The sequence below is a fragment of the Trematomus bernacchii genome, unplaced genomic scaffold (genome assembly GCF_902827165.1).
Source record: "Trematomus bernacchii unplaced genomic scaffold, fTreBer1.1, whole genome shotgun sequence".
Classification (NCBI taxonomy): domain Eukaryota; kingdom Metazoa; phylum Chordata; class Actinopteri; order Perciformes; family Nototheniidae; genus Trematomus; species Trematomus bernacchii.
The window spans coordinates 7,367,665-7,383,731 of NW_022987342.1; the positions used below are offsets into that span (position 1 = coordinate 7,367,665).

Genomic DNA, 16,067 nt, shown 5'->3' on the forward strand with positions numbered 1-16,067 from the left:
GTTTCAAAGGTCTACTTTCAACAGCATCTTACGGTCTGAAACGAGAAACTGCACAGTGTTTCCCCTAGGATGGAGTCATAACAGCGGTGCTAAGGCACGTGGGCCCAGCATAATGTGAGCGCGCAGTAAAATGCTTCAATCTGGTGCACTTTGAGCACACAATTACTAGAGACCTGATCTAGGGGGTTCAACTCTAAAACACCCATATGAAAAAGATCGGTTTACATTTAATAATCAAATAAGTATATGAACATAACCAATAACCTACCATAGCCAATAACAAATAAATGTAACTATTTTATTTTTGTTGTTCATTCATATCTTATTTTACCTAGTTAACATTTATTTATGCATATTGTTGTATCTCTCCAACTTTAAACGATATGTTTGGTTTACTGTCCTATAGTATACATTGGAATGATTTCAAACCTGTTTTTATTTATCCTAATAATTATAAAGGAGTGCCTTGGAAATATGTGTTTACATAATTTGTGTTCAAAACGTTTGAGACACTGAGATAACTTAGACTAAAATGAACTATCTAAACACTCAGAGAGTCCTTTACGTCACTGAGCCTCTCAGTCTGAGAGGAGAGCTCTCCTCCACCCTGGTTGTAGAAACATCTACTTCTTATATCCGTTAGCGCAGCTAGCACCAGATTCTAATAACAACAGCGCCGGTACCGGTGCGCCCTCTCTCTCTCTCTCCCTCGCTCGCTCTCTCACTCCCACTTTGGCTGTGAGCTGCGGGCGCCTGATAAGCCAACATCCCCCACTTTCATCACTTACAGTGCCCATCGTACAGGGCAAATGAAAAGTGTAACCGGGGTGAAAAGGGTGTTACATTTACTTAATTATGAATATTGTTACATCAAGGCCGAAAGACCATTTACATGCACAGAAACCAATAAAACAGAGAGAAAACCCCCAAAAGACTAAAAGGGCCTTTTTAAAATGCTTTGAATTGTAGAAGAGTCAATCTCGTCACCATATATACTCAATTTAGCATCAGGTTTGAACTTATTGTCTTCAGTTGTAATTGTCTATCACATTTCTGAAATAGTAAATGGCTTGTATGTTATTGTGAACTATTTAAATCGACTGAACTCTGAAGTCAGTAATAACCCAGCCTTTTTTTCTTTTCAGACTCAGTGGCAGTACTGCAATGACTAGCCGAGATCCTAGCCATGCAGAGAGCGCCCACTCCACAGAAAAACCACCACCTGCCTTGTCCCCCAAGCTCCATGTCCTGCGATCGCCATCAAAGGACAACATCACCATCCACTTCTCAGCTCTTGGGAAGGAGGAAGAGGAGGACGAAGAAGAGCTCTACTGGACAACTATCTCCACTCCCTCAGGAGCTCAGGACGACTCAAACATTGTGACAGCCGTAGAAGCAAGTGAAGAGATGTACGATTGCATTCCATCAGAGTCTGCGGCCAAGGCTGCTGTCATGCCTGACTCATCCGGACTATCTTCAGTTTCTAAACATCACACTAATCGTTCTCCAGCAGAAACTTCGCCATCGCATACTGCTGAGCAAAAAGGCTCAACTTACAATCCCTCTCCAACTAAATCTTTGAGCTTTCCCTCCAGTGACAACCCCTTCTTCAGCATGGTGAAGTCTCTCTCGTCCGACAATGATTCTGGTGACGGGATCCCTTCTGTTTCTGCTCCCACAGTGAGGCATAGGCAACTGATGAAAAATCTCGTCAAATCCTTGTCTTCAGACACATCCCAGGAATCTTCTTCTTCGTCGTCGTCCTCCTCCACACCCTTCCGTCTTCCAGACTCCCGCCTTAACCTGCAACTCTTCAAGCAATTCACACAGTCTCGGATGCCTTCTGCTACCACGACGTCAGCTGGGGATTCTAAAACTGCACCTTCTTCTCCATTAATCACGACGGATGCCCGCAGCTTCTTCAAGGTCTCAGAAGTCGAGGCAAGAATCGAAGACACTAAGCGGCGTCTTTCTGAGGCCATCTCCGAACCACTCCAACTGCTGAGAGAGATGATGGACGAAAAGACTGGCAGCAGCATTTACCGGCCGAAAGTTCTGTCTGCCAGTGCCTCGGAACTCTCCATTTCCTCTATCAATGTTCAACTGGAGAGCAACAACAACTACTGCATCAAGGAGGAAGAAGGAGTTGACCTAGAAGCTGAAGCCCTTAACAGCGAGGCTTCTGGTACAACTGAAACATCTGTTCTTTCCTCTGTTGACACTAAGAGCCCCAACAAATCTTTACTTTCAATGTCATTGGACAAATGCTCGATGTCTGCTCTCGCTAAACAAGACGATGAGGACTATTGCATCCTGTACAGTGAGGACTTTGAGACTTGTGACAACACAGCAGGTGATAGAACTGATGATACCAGAACTGGGAGTCAAACTAAAGAGCCACTAAGTGGAAGTACAGAACTGTGCAGCGAAGATGAATCTGACAGGTTTGAGCCTGTACCCAGTGTTCCACACTATACACTGGTCATCCTTACTGTACTGGTGTATGGGTGTTTTGTATTACCTCTGCCGAGTTACGTAGGAGGAGTGCTGCTTGGGATTGGGCTTGGGTTTCTTTTAGCTATTGGCGTTGTGTGGCTGACGGGACCTAAACCTTCTGGCAGTGCTTTTAGACATTCCATACAGCGTGGGAAGCTGTGGGATGTCACCAGGTTGGATATTAAGGAACCAGAAATCTACAAGGTCAGTGAATCTTTCAAACTTCCTTAAATTCATTTTGTCCTGAATGCCTTGAAGGATTTTGCTGATGGACTTGTTGCTCATATGCCAATTCGGTACTGATACATGAATTGATAACATTATGAAAACACTTTTTCCAAACTCTTTGTTATACTGACTCCACTAATCCACAGTGTTTTCAACTTGTCCAAACCTCTCAACCGCACAAATACAAATGACTGTGTTATAAGTCATAGTATTATATAAAAGCTGTGACTCAAGTTATTTGTTTATTTATGGAACCAAATCTGATTAGTAATTGACTGATTGTCCAGTGTCATGTGGCTTTTCCTAGTTTTGGCCGCTTACTGATATCCAGTGGTCTCCAGTCAGTACAATACATTCAGCTTGTGCAGATTTCTTTGCTTTCATTGCCTTTTTGGTCAAACTTGGTAATGTGATTTATTTTGTATAAAAAATGTTTATAAAAAGTCTAGGTTTCCAGATGAATCCCGTAGGTTAACGCTTTAACGTTGACAGCCCTAGTCGGTTCTAGCTGGTATTCAAGGAAAAGTCAAACAGTCCATGAGGCATCATCACAGCTCAAATGTTTCATGGCTCTGTGCAATCTAATCCATTTGTCACAATGTTTGATAGAAATCACTTCTGTTTGCCTCACATCCACTGAGTGAGAGGTGGGCTACACACTGGACAGTTTACCGATCCAACATAGGGATAATAATAGACAAGCAACTATTTCATCTTCACACCTAAACTGCCTGTAAGGGAGGAAACATTGTTAACAATTATTAACATGAAGTTAACTATCCTGTGTGCACAAATAATAAGAAATCACTTGTTGGAGCCCATTGACACCTTTTCCCACTCGATAAATATCTTGAAAAAATGTCCCCTTTCAGGACTTTATCATAATGCTTGATTGAATGCCTTACATACACTTTTATAACAGAGAATGTGACCTTACTATGGCACTGTGTGTCTATGGACTGCTGTGAATAAAAGAAACACGGTCGTTTAAGATGCATACTTCTGTGACAGATTTAGTATTTAAGTGACAGAGCAGAACATGAGCTAAATGTGGATCCTGGGCTGGATTGAACCTTCAAAGTCTACCACAGAAAGCAGCTGACAACAAACTACTTTGACTTGAAAACCTCTTTTATCAGTGTCGGCTCGTAGAGGCATGGGTACACGGGTGACAACACACTGTGAGCAGATGTTTTGCAGTGTCCTCATTTTCCAGGCACAGTTTTGGATTGTTATCTTGTCTCTGTTTTCAGTTTCTCTTCAAATGATCAAAAACATCCAGAGTACATCCACATGTTTTTAAATGGATATCAATTCCAATCTATTTGGGAAAACTTATTTGAATTTCAGACTGTTTTGTAGAACTCACTTTATGAAAATGTACATGATGTTAAATGATTGTGTCTTCCCTCCAGGGCTGGATGAATGAGATATCGAACTATGACGCAGAGACGTACCATGCCACACTGACACACTCTGTGTACGTCCGCTTGGAGGGCTCCATCATTCGTCTGTCTAAACCCAACCATAACGTCGCCCGCCGTTCCACACACAATGAACCAAAACCTGATATCCAGTACATCAGTCAGAAGATATACGACATCACCAACAGCAAAGTATGTCAAATGATTTCCTAATGTTCCTGTTGGAGGTCAACTGCAGTTATGTGTTGAGCTAGTAGATCTTGTGAGGGATACGTGTATTTCACAGATGTATTAGTCTGTATAAAGCTAGTCAAAGTTTAGGTCATTATAACATGCTACTTTATATATCATCAATGTGGGATTTTTAACAGATAATGACAAATACCACTGCACAAAAACAGGATTATATGGCTGTAAATTGTCTGTAAATTGTCTAAAATCAGCGATAGAAGAAAAAAATCCTGCATTAAAAAGTAGTAGTATCAACGTATACTTAAAGTACCAAATGTAAAACAAGTATTAGTAGTAGTGGCTACAAGTATTATGCAGTGTCTTTTTTCGGAATGATGTGTATCATATCACTGGATTGTAATGCATTGATGTGTACACCATTTTACAGCTAGTAAAAGTGGAGCTAATTCTAAAGACTTATTATACTGCCAGGTAACCTTAACCAAAATATGACATCACCATTCATTAGTTGATTTATATTCTTAAATAATAAATTACACCAAAGTCACTAATGTTGTATATGAATAAATCAAGTGGAGTTTAAAGTACAATCATTTCCTCCAAGTTGTAGTGGGATGGGGATGATAAAACGGAAATACTTAAATAGAAGTACCTCAAACACCACTGTATAAAAGCCCTGCAATTTGGTAGAGATATATTGAAACCTAAGTCTGTGTGATTCAGGTCTAACTCATGTATCTCCCCAGGTATATCTAGCCCCTCAGAGCCTGGCCAGGAAACGTATATGGAACAAAAAATACCCCATCTGCATTGAACTTGCCAAACAGGATGACTTCATGTCAAAGACTGAGGGGGAGTCCAGCGAGAGCCTCAGCACAAGGGACAGGGGGGCTCAGGAGCGAGGGGGGTCCTCCTCCAGTAGAGAGCTCACCCTCTATCTGTTCGGAAGGACGGGGAGGGAGAAGGAGGAGTGGTTCCAGCGCGCTCTGTCTGCATCCAAGCTAAAAGCGGACACAAAGAAAACTGGAAGTGTTGCAGCAACTAAGAACGGTGAGCAATACTGATGATTGTGCCCACAGTTGTCTCCTTCCAGAATTGGATAAAGGATAGCTTGGATGTTCTGAAGTGGGGTTGTATGAGGTACTTATCCATACTATATTTTTTGACCTACAATAGATGTCCCCCCGATTTGATCAACTGACATCAGTATTAGCACGGAAGCTAAGCAATGTGGCGAGGGAAGAAGCAAATCATTAGCCACCTTAAAAATGCTCATCTAAAAACATAGAATCAATTTCAGAGAACGCTTTATTTCATATATTTACACTGATTTACATTGCTATGAGACAGCCTGTTACCTACACCAGACTTCATTGAAAACAGTAATTTCATGTTGCTGTTTTACCTCAGCAAGGTGAGATATATTTGTATGCTTTACAGATACAAAGATGGCAATTCTGATCCTGATTTTTAGTAGTTCACAAAATGCAATTTGATAATGAATTGTCTAATTCCTCACCCTTTTTGTGATTTCTTATTTTTTATTCCCTGTGGTCTACAGCTCCGATCTCTCACAGTCGCAGCAGCAGTCGCGGCAGTTTGGACGAAGCTCTAGCATCTCAGCCCAGGTCGAAAGACTCCTCGGTATCCTCAACAACAGCAAGCGGTGCCAGAACCAAACCGCTGCTGGACTACAACGTATACATGGCCTCCTTACTGCCAAAACAGGCGGTAGTCAGCCCTGCAGTGGCCAGCCCTGCTCCTCAGAGTCCTCAGAGCAGCCCGGGGGTAGATAAGAAGGTAGCATCCTACACTTGTACTACTAAGTCCTTTTCCTTTTCTAATTTCCTTCCTTAGGTGACAAATGTGTCTTGTCATTTGCGATTTAACCTTACTGTGTCACAAGCTGTGTAATTAATAACAAGTAGCTCATCAGAATCAGAAACAAGCCTATGGCCAAGTACATTTACACAGTAAGAGGAATTCATTTGTAAGAAAAGGAGCAAACAGAAACACTTTTATACAATTCAAAATAAAAGTTGACAATTAATATACATCTTCAGTACTGAACTGATTCCAAATCCTCTGGCTGCCATATTTGGGGTTATAGGAAAGGAGATGCATTTAACTGCAGAACGGCGTCGATCTCTGTCCTTTGCTCTCCTCCGAGCTCGTCAAGCCGTCCTGCTTAAGTGGAGGGACAGTGTCCCGCCCACTCACTCACAGTGGTTGAAGGACGTTATGTCCTGCATGAAACTTGAAAAGATCAGTTATTCACTTCTTTACTCAAACAGGACATTTCAGGAAGCCTGGGAACCTTTTTGAAATGCATTCCACACTCTGTAAGACGATCTGCTATTGGTATAGCTTATCTGCAGCATATGTATGTATGTGTGTATGTATACAGTAGATGTGTATGATTATAGGTATTTGCTGCATGTATGTATAATCTGCATATGTATTACATGCATATACATTCATTTAACAATGTTCCTGGTAAATAATCGTGTGTATGAGGCTCACTGGCAGTGAATGTAGGGGATTACTTTAGTTGTTGTTATTGTTTGTTTGTGTTTTTTGTAATTATTTTGTTTCTCTTTGTACATACAATCAGTACAGACGATTGTCTCATTTTGCATATATTTTTGCTTCCCACTTCTAAATGACAAACATTACTTATGCATTGTCGAAATGCAATAAAAAGATTTTTGATCAGACAATTATTATACAGAAATATATACAAACAAGCAAGTAAAATGAGAATATGACAAACCTCTGAATTATAAAATATTTGCAGTATAACAGAATTTAAAGTGACAATATATTGTTCCTTATCACCTAGATTTTAACATGGGTAGATTTGGTATATTTTCCTCTAATGTGTTTCCTTGCCTGCTGTTTCTCAAGCTCCAGAGCACCACTTCATCTCAGCCGCCGCCCAGGGAGGAGGGAGAGGAGGAGGTGATGGAGGAGGATCATGTTGCCTGGCTGAATGCCACTCTGGGCCGGGTCTTCTGGGACTTCCTGTGTGAGCCGTACTGGGCTGAGCTGGTGTCCAAGAAGATTCAGATGAAGCTCAGCAAGATACGGGTGAGTGGAGCAAGGCCACTACAGTAACCAGCTTTCACTGTAAGAGGGCTGGACATTTTAACAGCCAGACAAGAGAAACATTTTTAAGAGTACAGAAGATTACAAATAAACGATCATTTTAATTTCTGAAAGTCCAATTATCCTGTTTTGTCAGTCCAAAAACTAAATATATTTCCTTTTCTTTGACTTGACACAGAGAATAGCAGAAAAATATCCACATATGTTATGCCATTTTTGCATAACAAATTACTTAAAGTCTTAATCAGTTGGCAATAAAGTTAGCAATTCTCGCTCCACTGATGGAACACACACACACACACACACACACACACACACACACACACACACACACACACACACACACACACACACACACACACACACACACACACACACACACACACACACACACACACACACACACACACACACAGAGAGAGATAAAGCTCACTAAATGTCAGTGTGTATCTCTGTACAGCTTCACACTTAGTAAAGATGCAGTGGGAGAAAGACAGGAAAACCTCATCCTTCACTTGTATCCCGTCAGCTAGGAAGATACAGCACATAGGTTATGCCTATTTGTTATGGTCTGTGTGACACAACATCATGTGGCTACACAAATAATCGAATGACTACAAAATAGTATTATTATAATTCTTTATGGAACAAAACTAAAAAAGTAATCTAGATAAAGCTGACTAAATATGATTAATTAAAAAAAAAAAGTGTGTGTGGTGAAGTGTATTTATTCCATTATCCATTTTCTTTTTTTTCATGCTGGCATCCTATACTCTTTGACAGATATATGGTGATGAACCACTTCCTTCAATTTGGTCAGATGATAATCTGCTGATGTATTATTCATGTCCAGTGTGCTCAGCTCAGTTCTATTCTTTTGTCTTCCTCAGTTACCTTACTTCATGAATGAGCTAACCCTGACAGAACTGGACATGGGCTCGGCCACTCCCAGAATCCTCGGGGCATCCAAACCCTCCATTGACTACAGAGGCAAGAAATAAATCAATGTTAACACACACTCTCACACAAACACACACACACACACTGTTTCCTGTGAAGAGATACTCACATGTCTCGCCAGTAATGCTCACTGTGTGGTACATTCTGGGAAGACTCCATTCACTGCGCGGATGTTAGCTATGTCCACATTGAAGATAACAAGATAACTGGTGGAGATGCTAGCTAGTGTCTATCATGATGCATTGCTATGAAGCTGACACACTCAAGTCATTCAAGTGTCTGGTTTTCCCCTCGGAAACTGGTTAGTTTAGTACATTAGCTAAAGTGCATATGCCATCTAAACACACAAACACATGGTTCCACATAGGACAATGAATTGTACACTTTAAGACACACACAACTAGGGATGCTCCGATCCGGCCGATATTCACTCTCGGCCGATCGATCGGTGCTCTCTATAAAGGCCGATCGGGAGAGCCGATCACATGACGTAAAATACAGGACACTTTTCTCTGTGCGCGGCAAAACAAGCTCGCCAAAATGGCTTCACCGGTCTGGCAGTATTTTAAGGTGTCTGAAAATGACAGTAAAATAGTGGTATGCAACGTGTGTGTGAAGCAGAAATCCTGCAGCTCCACCCGCTGTGACGGACCGGTGAGCGGAGCGAAACACACACTAAGAGTTAGACCTAACACACTTAGCTATTTGATCTACCTCTGGAACAAGCTAAACTAGTTATACATATGTTTATTCTTCACTGTCGGGTCACTCATTACTGGATCAGTGAGCTGCATGAGATACTGACGGGCTGTCAGGAGAGAGAGGGGGGGGGGAGAGAGGAAAAGAGAGCGCTTCCGCCCGTGTTATTATCCAAAGTTAATGTAAACTTGAATAATATACATAATTTGAATGTAATAATTATGTTGGTTGTTGTTTGTGGAAGCGCCAGTGAATGAGCCCCATTAACTGAGTTTTAAACATCACTTTAAATGGAAGATCCCCATAGCCCCCACCCACTCGATCGGATCGGCAATCGGTATCGGCCGATACTGATTCCGGCGATCGCCCCCAAAATTGGCGATCGGAGCATCCCTACACACAACGAATTGCATTCCACAGACATTTTCTGAAATCTGTTAAAAAGTGCAACTCTTCTGCAGGCCAGATGAAACATTTCTCTTGCTTGAAGGCACTCACTTAAGAGAAGCAGAAATTCCACACATGCAAGACCTACAATATATGATAACATCTCTAAAGATATCTATATTCATGTAATTAATGGTGTGGCACTGAACATTTTTTTCATCCATACATATGGAAAAATCTAAGAATTCTGAGTTTCATTTCGAAAAAACATCAAATGAACAATAAGTACATGATGCAGCAAGAGAAAAATGTAATCCCATTAAGTGTCAAAGAGGCCCTATTATGCTTTTTGGGGTTTTCATTTTCCTGCCGTGTGTTATTTAGCTTTTTGTGCATTTTAATGGTCTGCAATGTCTAAAATCCCTGTGTTCCCTCTAGAAGGAGTTTATGTCCCACACACTTTGTTTACTTCCCCAGCATAGTGACATAACCCACGCCCTCTGCCCTGCTTGTTTGTATTTTTAAAGATAAATGGGACCATAATTGATCAAATAGAACGCATTTTGTATTGAAGAAGACTTCAGTTTTAAGCCTTTTGTATTAGAGCAATAGTAAAGCCAAGAAAATATCCTTTATTTGTCCTCATAAATGAGCTATAGCAGTTAATGTTGGGATGGGCTATATAAATATAGCCCATCCCAACAGTAACTGCTTCATTCAGGAAGCACAGGCAAAGTGAGTGCATCACACTGGAGCCTAACTTGCACTTATACCCACTCAGCTGTCAGGCAGTGGTACCAAGGTTAGAGTGACTTGCTTATTACATGGAGGCCTTTTATTTGGTTAAATGAAGTAAAAACCTTTCCCCTCCTACAGCGGCCACTAGCCAGTCTGACCAACAGTAGCACTGCACAGAGTTCAGTAGGGAACAGTTGTTTACTGGACACTTGCAGGTGGTCTAAAAGCAATGTGATCAGTACCAAGAAATCTCCATTACAATCGTGTTTTGTACAATAGATCCAGGAAAACACTTCATAAGTGAGGGATTTGGTTCAGGAATAGAATTTGATTGGTTATCGAGGTCTTAGCTGAGTACAATACATTCAGGCTGGTCTGTAGGTCGGATAAGTCGAGGCTGAGCTATGTGAGGTCTTTGCTTTGTGAGGGACCATACATTAGTGCACAACTATGTTTCCTGAAGTATCAGTGACGTTTCCAGCTGATTATTATGTCATCATCATTGAGCTTTTCATTCCTTTGCACTGCATTGCTTTCTCTCTTACACTCAGTCACAGATCTGTCTCTTCAGTCGTTTTATTTGTACACTCCAACTTTCTCTCTTCCTCTTGCGTTCCCTTTCATTGCATCTTCCTCTTTGTGTCCTCGCTCACTCTTTTGTCTCAGTTTCTCTCTTCCTCCCTCCTGTGTGTTATGAGTCACTGCCTCGTTCTTTTTTAATAACGTACCACTCGCCTAACGGCATAATGAGAGCAAGAATTGATCTCTAACTGAGATGGTGTTTATTGGAAGCATTCCAGGAAAAACTCACCTCACTCCAAACACAATGTGGAGTGATCTTCAGCTCTAATTGCACTTTCATTCGGAAAATTGCAATATGTAGCCAAATACTTTGATTGCAAGTCAATCGATGGAGATCACTCACTGTCAATCGCAAACAGAAAAGTGGTTCCCTTTTTTACACATATTTCTCTGAAGTGAAAGGAAGCAGGAAAGAGGCACATGCTCCAAAACAAAGGACTAAAGATAAACAACAATGGCACTTGGAGAGGGCACACCCTGTCAGGGCCGATGGTGTATTCACATGTTGCTTTGAACTAGTCTCATTTCCACCGTTGGAAAGTCGTTGAGCTTGAAGTCATCATGTGGAAACAACATAAAAGCTACAAATAAGAATAGTTGTAGTAGTGTTCAAGCAACATGTTGATAGCTGTTTCTGAGTTGTGAAGAGGAAGATACAACCCCGTTTTTTTGAGAATTGTGATAGAATGCAGTGCAACGCAAAGGTTATCCGCTGTATTAGATGTGTCCGACCTTTGATTTTGGATCCTCTCTAATGCCCCTTTCACACCAACGCAACTCCGGTTCAAGCTCCGTGCTAGCGCTTTTCTGGTTCAGAACCGGTTCTTCGGTTTAGCGCCGGCTCTTTTCACACCGCTCAGAGCCCGACTGGTGCTGCCGCTGCTGCGTCATGACGTCACAGTTTACGTCGCTGAGTTTCTCCCCAACGCCGGAGCTCACCTCACAATAACAACGGGCCGGGGACTGCGTTGCTTTTAATCATACGAAGCCAGATTAAATTAAATAACGACTTCTCCAACCTTATACTTTTCTCCAGAGTGCCGTGGTTCATTGTTTATTAATGTGTTTCAGCGGCATTTACCGACCGCTGCAGTGCTGCTGCTCTTCCACGAGTGTATTCTCCCGTTAGCTCCGGGTTAGCTCACACGGCTCTAAAGTATTCACTGTCTGACTGTCACACAAGCAGCTGATACATATCCCCAGTTCCCCTTAAGTGAATGTGTGTCAGTCTGAATTGACGCTGTTTGGTGTCAGTCTGAAACGCTGTTATGAAAGTTTCTCTGGTATAACATGGGTGATGTTAGCATAGCAACCGAAGCTAAACTGACTACTTGCTAAGCAGTTTTCTACAGGCACTTTTTACCGACGTATTTTTCATTATGATTCTACTTGTGATAGTCGGACATGACAACCTGTGCAGCCCATGTATTGATTCCATCCGATAGCTGCTATAATAACAAACAAAACGTCTGCCTGCTCTCCACAATGATCAATAACACCGAACGGATGGTCAAAGTAAGGTACAAATAAACAGAATCACACGAAGCCTGGTTAGTGTTGCCTGACTTTATAAAGTGTGTTTTTTTTTAACAAGTGTGTGGTTGCGTTCTAGTCACTTTGCTCAGCACTACTGCTTGTTACAACTTTTATTTGCCGTACTCGCCTTAAGTGTTAGCTCAGGTTAATCTCGCCCCCCTCCGACGTAAGCGTGACGTATGCGGTTCTTGCTTCTAGACGGACAACTTTTTGGTGCTCGAAACGAACCGGATTCCGGAGCTATGACGCTGCTCCGCTGCGGTGTGAACAGGAAAACCTGGTGCTTTTCAAGCACCAGCACCGAACCGGCCCTGAAACACCGTTGGTGTGAAAGGGGTATAATATGTAATGGGATCTTCCTTGGCCCATGCACCCTTCCACCAGGGTGAAAATCGAGCAAGTAGTATTTCATTTTTTTACTGAGCCATGTGCATGCTCCTGTTGTCTGCTGTGTGTTTCCACAAAGGATGGCCTTGAAGTGCAAGTTCGAAAACTTTGAGTGGAAACAGTCTGTTAAGTTCCCCTTTTGAGAGATTTCCACTGGTGTTACAGTGGCTGTATCTTTTAGGCGACTCAAGTTCTGCCTTCACCATGTCTGACCGACTCCTTCCTGGAACAAGCATACTGAGTGCAATGGATCGATGAGCCTCAAGCTGTGTGTGTTTATGTGTGTGTGCGTTTCTGCTCAGGAAGTGTCCATGCTCATTCAATTGTGCGGACATTGCCTTATGCTCATCATATACTGTCAATTTCTGGATGCATATTAGCAGTCCTCCTGCATGAATGAAGGCATTTCTTTCGCAGGATGTGCAAACACACGCTCCCAACTCTTCGCCGTACGGCTTCTCCCCAATTAAGGAGGCAGTGTATTGCGTCCAGCAGCTTCTCTCCTCTCCCACATCCAACACACCTCAGTGCCCTGCATAAACCTAGACCCAGCCACTCTTACTATCCACCACACCCCCCTGGACAGGAGAGGAAATCCATGCCTCAAGGTTTCCACTTTGTCTTACTGCCTCACTTATTTTGCTCTATCAAACCTTCTCTGACTTTCTTTGGGTCCCCAGTTTTGGTTTTGTTTGTCCTTGTGTTTGTTGCATTCCCGTAATACATACAGGGTTAGTACATAGTCTTGAGCATTTAAAAAATGCTTTGTCAAAACAGTTGTTTTTTCGAGGTTGAGAATATGCGTACTCAATCTTTAAATGATTGAAATAAACCTATCCCATTGCAATATTTATTTGTAGTCTCCTGGCAACTCACCCCAGAGGTGGAGAAGACCGGAGCTAGCTAAGCATTTAAGAATCCTTGTGTTCAAAACCTAATCAAGGTTGATATGAACAGCTGGTGAAATAAACAGATTGACACTTTACAATAATATCTGTGTGTTTGAGGGTATTTTTCCCAATTGAATTTATTGTAGCACTTAAATGTTATGATGACGCTCTTGAAAGTTGCAAACTTGTTATGAACTGTACATCCTATCTCATCAAACTCTTTCCTTTTTCCTTTCTGTACTTGGCCCTGTCTACTGTTGTCAGGAGAGCTATTTTAAACCCTAAGGACTGTGTTAGCTGAGCACTTAATGTTTTCCATTGCACACATGCATGTGTGTCTTGGTTGCAACCAAGTGCAATGTGTTTCTGTTAAGTCTTAAATAGGCCCATTATTATATTGAAGTATGATGGCTCCAACTTTGGCACTGCTATCTAAGTTGTTTATACATTACATAACTACACCGTAGTTGTTTATGTTATGACAATAAACCTTTGAATCTTGAATCTTATAGTTGTTTGGGTCTTCCCTTTCCTATAGTGTGATATATAGCTTTTTGTGGATACAAATAGTCTGAAAAGGTTCAAATCCTTGGACTCCTTTGTTTACTTCCGTAACATAGTGCCATCACTATGTAACACTCGCGCTTCTATTGGCTCACGCTCCAACACATTGTATGTCACAGGCTAAGGGGTGGCACATCTCTTAGCGGCTGACCAATCACAACAGAGCCGGCCAGCTAACCAATCAGAGCAGACTGGGCTCTGGTTTCAGACAGAGGGTGAAAAGAGGTGCTGCAGCACAGGCAGGATGAGAGAAATAAAGAGCTTTCTGAACACTAAAGCATGGAGACATGTCCCAGTAGAGACACTACATACTGATATACACCTGAACATGGGCAGAATAGGGCCCCTTTAATGGCTATCATCCTCTAACTCTCTCACCCCTCACTTAATTCATCTTTCCTGCGTCATCAGTCATCCTCTGCTGCCTCCTACTGGTCTAAAAGGAAACAATACCCAAGGTCATGTTTAGATGTTGCTCTTTGTACACAATAACATGTGATAACAACCTGTGTTGTAACCAGAAAGGGACAGAGAGAAAGAAACAAAAAAAGAAACATAACTTCCCCCACGCAAACATCGATTAAGGCTTTGGAAGATTTCGTATAATCCACATTTTGGGAGCAGAGGTCAAAGGAATAGAGGGAGAACCCTGTTTATGCAGCCAGTGCTCCCATGCTGATATCAAACTGAGGCTCGAGGGTGATACTGGGCTCTCTCCAACGGTTTCTCCTCTGTTCAAAGGAGCTTGTGATCTCTCCTTCTTTCTTCAGTGTGTCTAAGTGGTAGGGATCAAGACAATAACATCTGAGTCCCCTGCTTTGTGATACTTTGAGGGAAGAGTGGTGCTGCAGAAAGACAGCTAGGAAGGTATCTAGAGGTGGGGAGACAAAGGAGTGAGAGAAGGATGGAGAGATTTAACAGGCAGGGAGGACGAATGAGGGCTGGGGGGCTCCGTGTGTCGAGGAGTCTGTTGTTAAAACTCAGAGCATCTGGACACTATGATAGTATTTTAAGATGAGATTGTAACGGACAAAATGAACCATTTGTTTACTGCATCACAGATCTTTTATTTTGTGGATATCAATATCAAATGTTTTCATACAGGTTCAATATTTCACTTCTCTAACATGTTAGCAAGCTCGCAAGCTTTTTTGAGTGACATATGTTTAAACGCACCACAACATCCCAAAACATTTCCATTATGAGAAACATGTTGCAGTTTCAAAAACAATGCAAATACAAAAACACAAATGTGCCAAAACACATGCAAATAAAGAAACGTCTTGTATCACAGCTGGGACCTGAGTGCTGGTTGACGTTAGGGGATTTGGCCACCGTACATATGTGAAGATATTTGCAATGTTCCCACTGTTGGACATTTGCCACAATAGACATACTGTCAATGTTTGACTGCAATCTGTGATACATTTTAATTTGTATTCTTACTATACATACTTGCCGCTAATGATAATGATATTTGTATCCTTTAAAAACTGTTGGCACAAAATAATGTCCCTATTTGGGAGAATATCTATCTATCTATCCCTAATCATGACTGTGCTTGTGTTTAGATGTATTAACATAACAGTGATCTGTTTTACGGGTATATATCTTTCACTTCACACTTTCACTTCTTGAATTTTCTCTCAGATCCCTTTTTCTAATGACCCCCTATGTCCCTCAGGTCTGTGGTTTGACCTGGAGATGTCCTACAGTGGCTCCTTCCTGATGACCCTGGAAACCAAGATGAACCTGATCCGCCTGGGCAAGGAGGGAGAAAGTGACCGCTTTGGGGAATTTGGGAAAGATGGGTGAGACATCACACCTTTGCAGTTAGATGAAATGCCTTTCCCCTCTAATTGACTCTAAAACGTGT

At 41.8% G+C, this 16,067-nt stretch overlaps 1 protein-coding gene across 1 annotated transcript in view; it reads left to right on the top strand.

Annotated features, from left to right (window-relative positions):
- Nucleotides 1-16,067, top strand: part of LOC117481760 (testis-expressed protein 2-like) — a 46,589-nt gene that overhangs the window by 21,547 nt on the left and 8,975 nt on the right. Inside the window, exons 3-9 of the mRNA XM_034129651.1 lie at nt 1,146-2,700; nt 4,140-4,340; nt 5,087-5,390; nt 5,902-6,140; nt 7,248-7,430; nt 8,339-8,438; nt 15,876-16,002. Of these exons, the coding sequence (XP_033985542.1) occupies nt 1,165-2,700; nt 4,140-4,340; nt 5,087-5,390; nt 5,902-6,140; nt 7,248-7,430; nt 8,339-8,438; nt 15,876-16,002 (2,690 nt within the window). The 5' untranslated portion in view covers nt 1,146-1,164. The remainder of the gene's footprint in view (nt 1-1,145; nt 2,701-4,139; nt 4,341-5,086; nt 5,391-5,901; nt 6,141-7,247; nt 7,431-8,338; nt 8,439-15,875; nt 16,003-16,067) is intronic.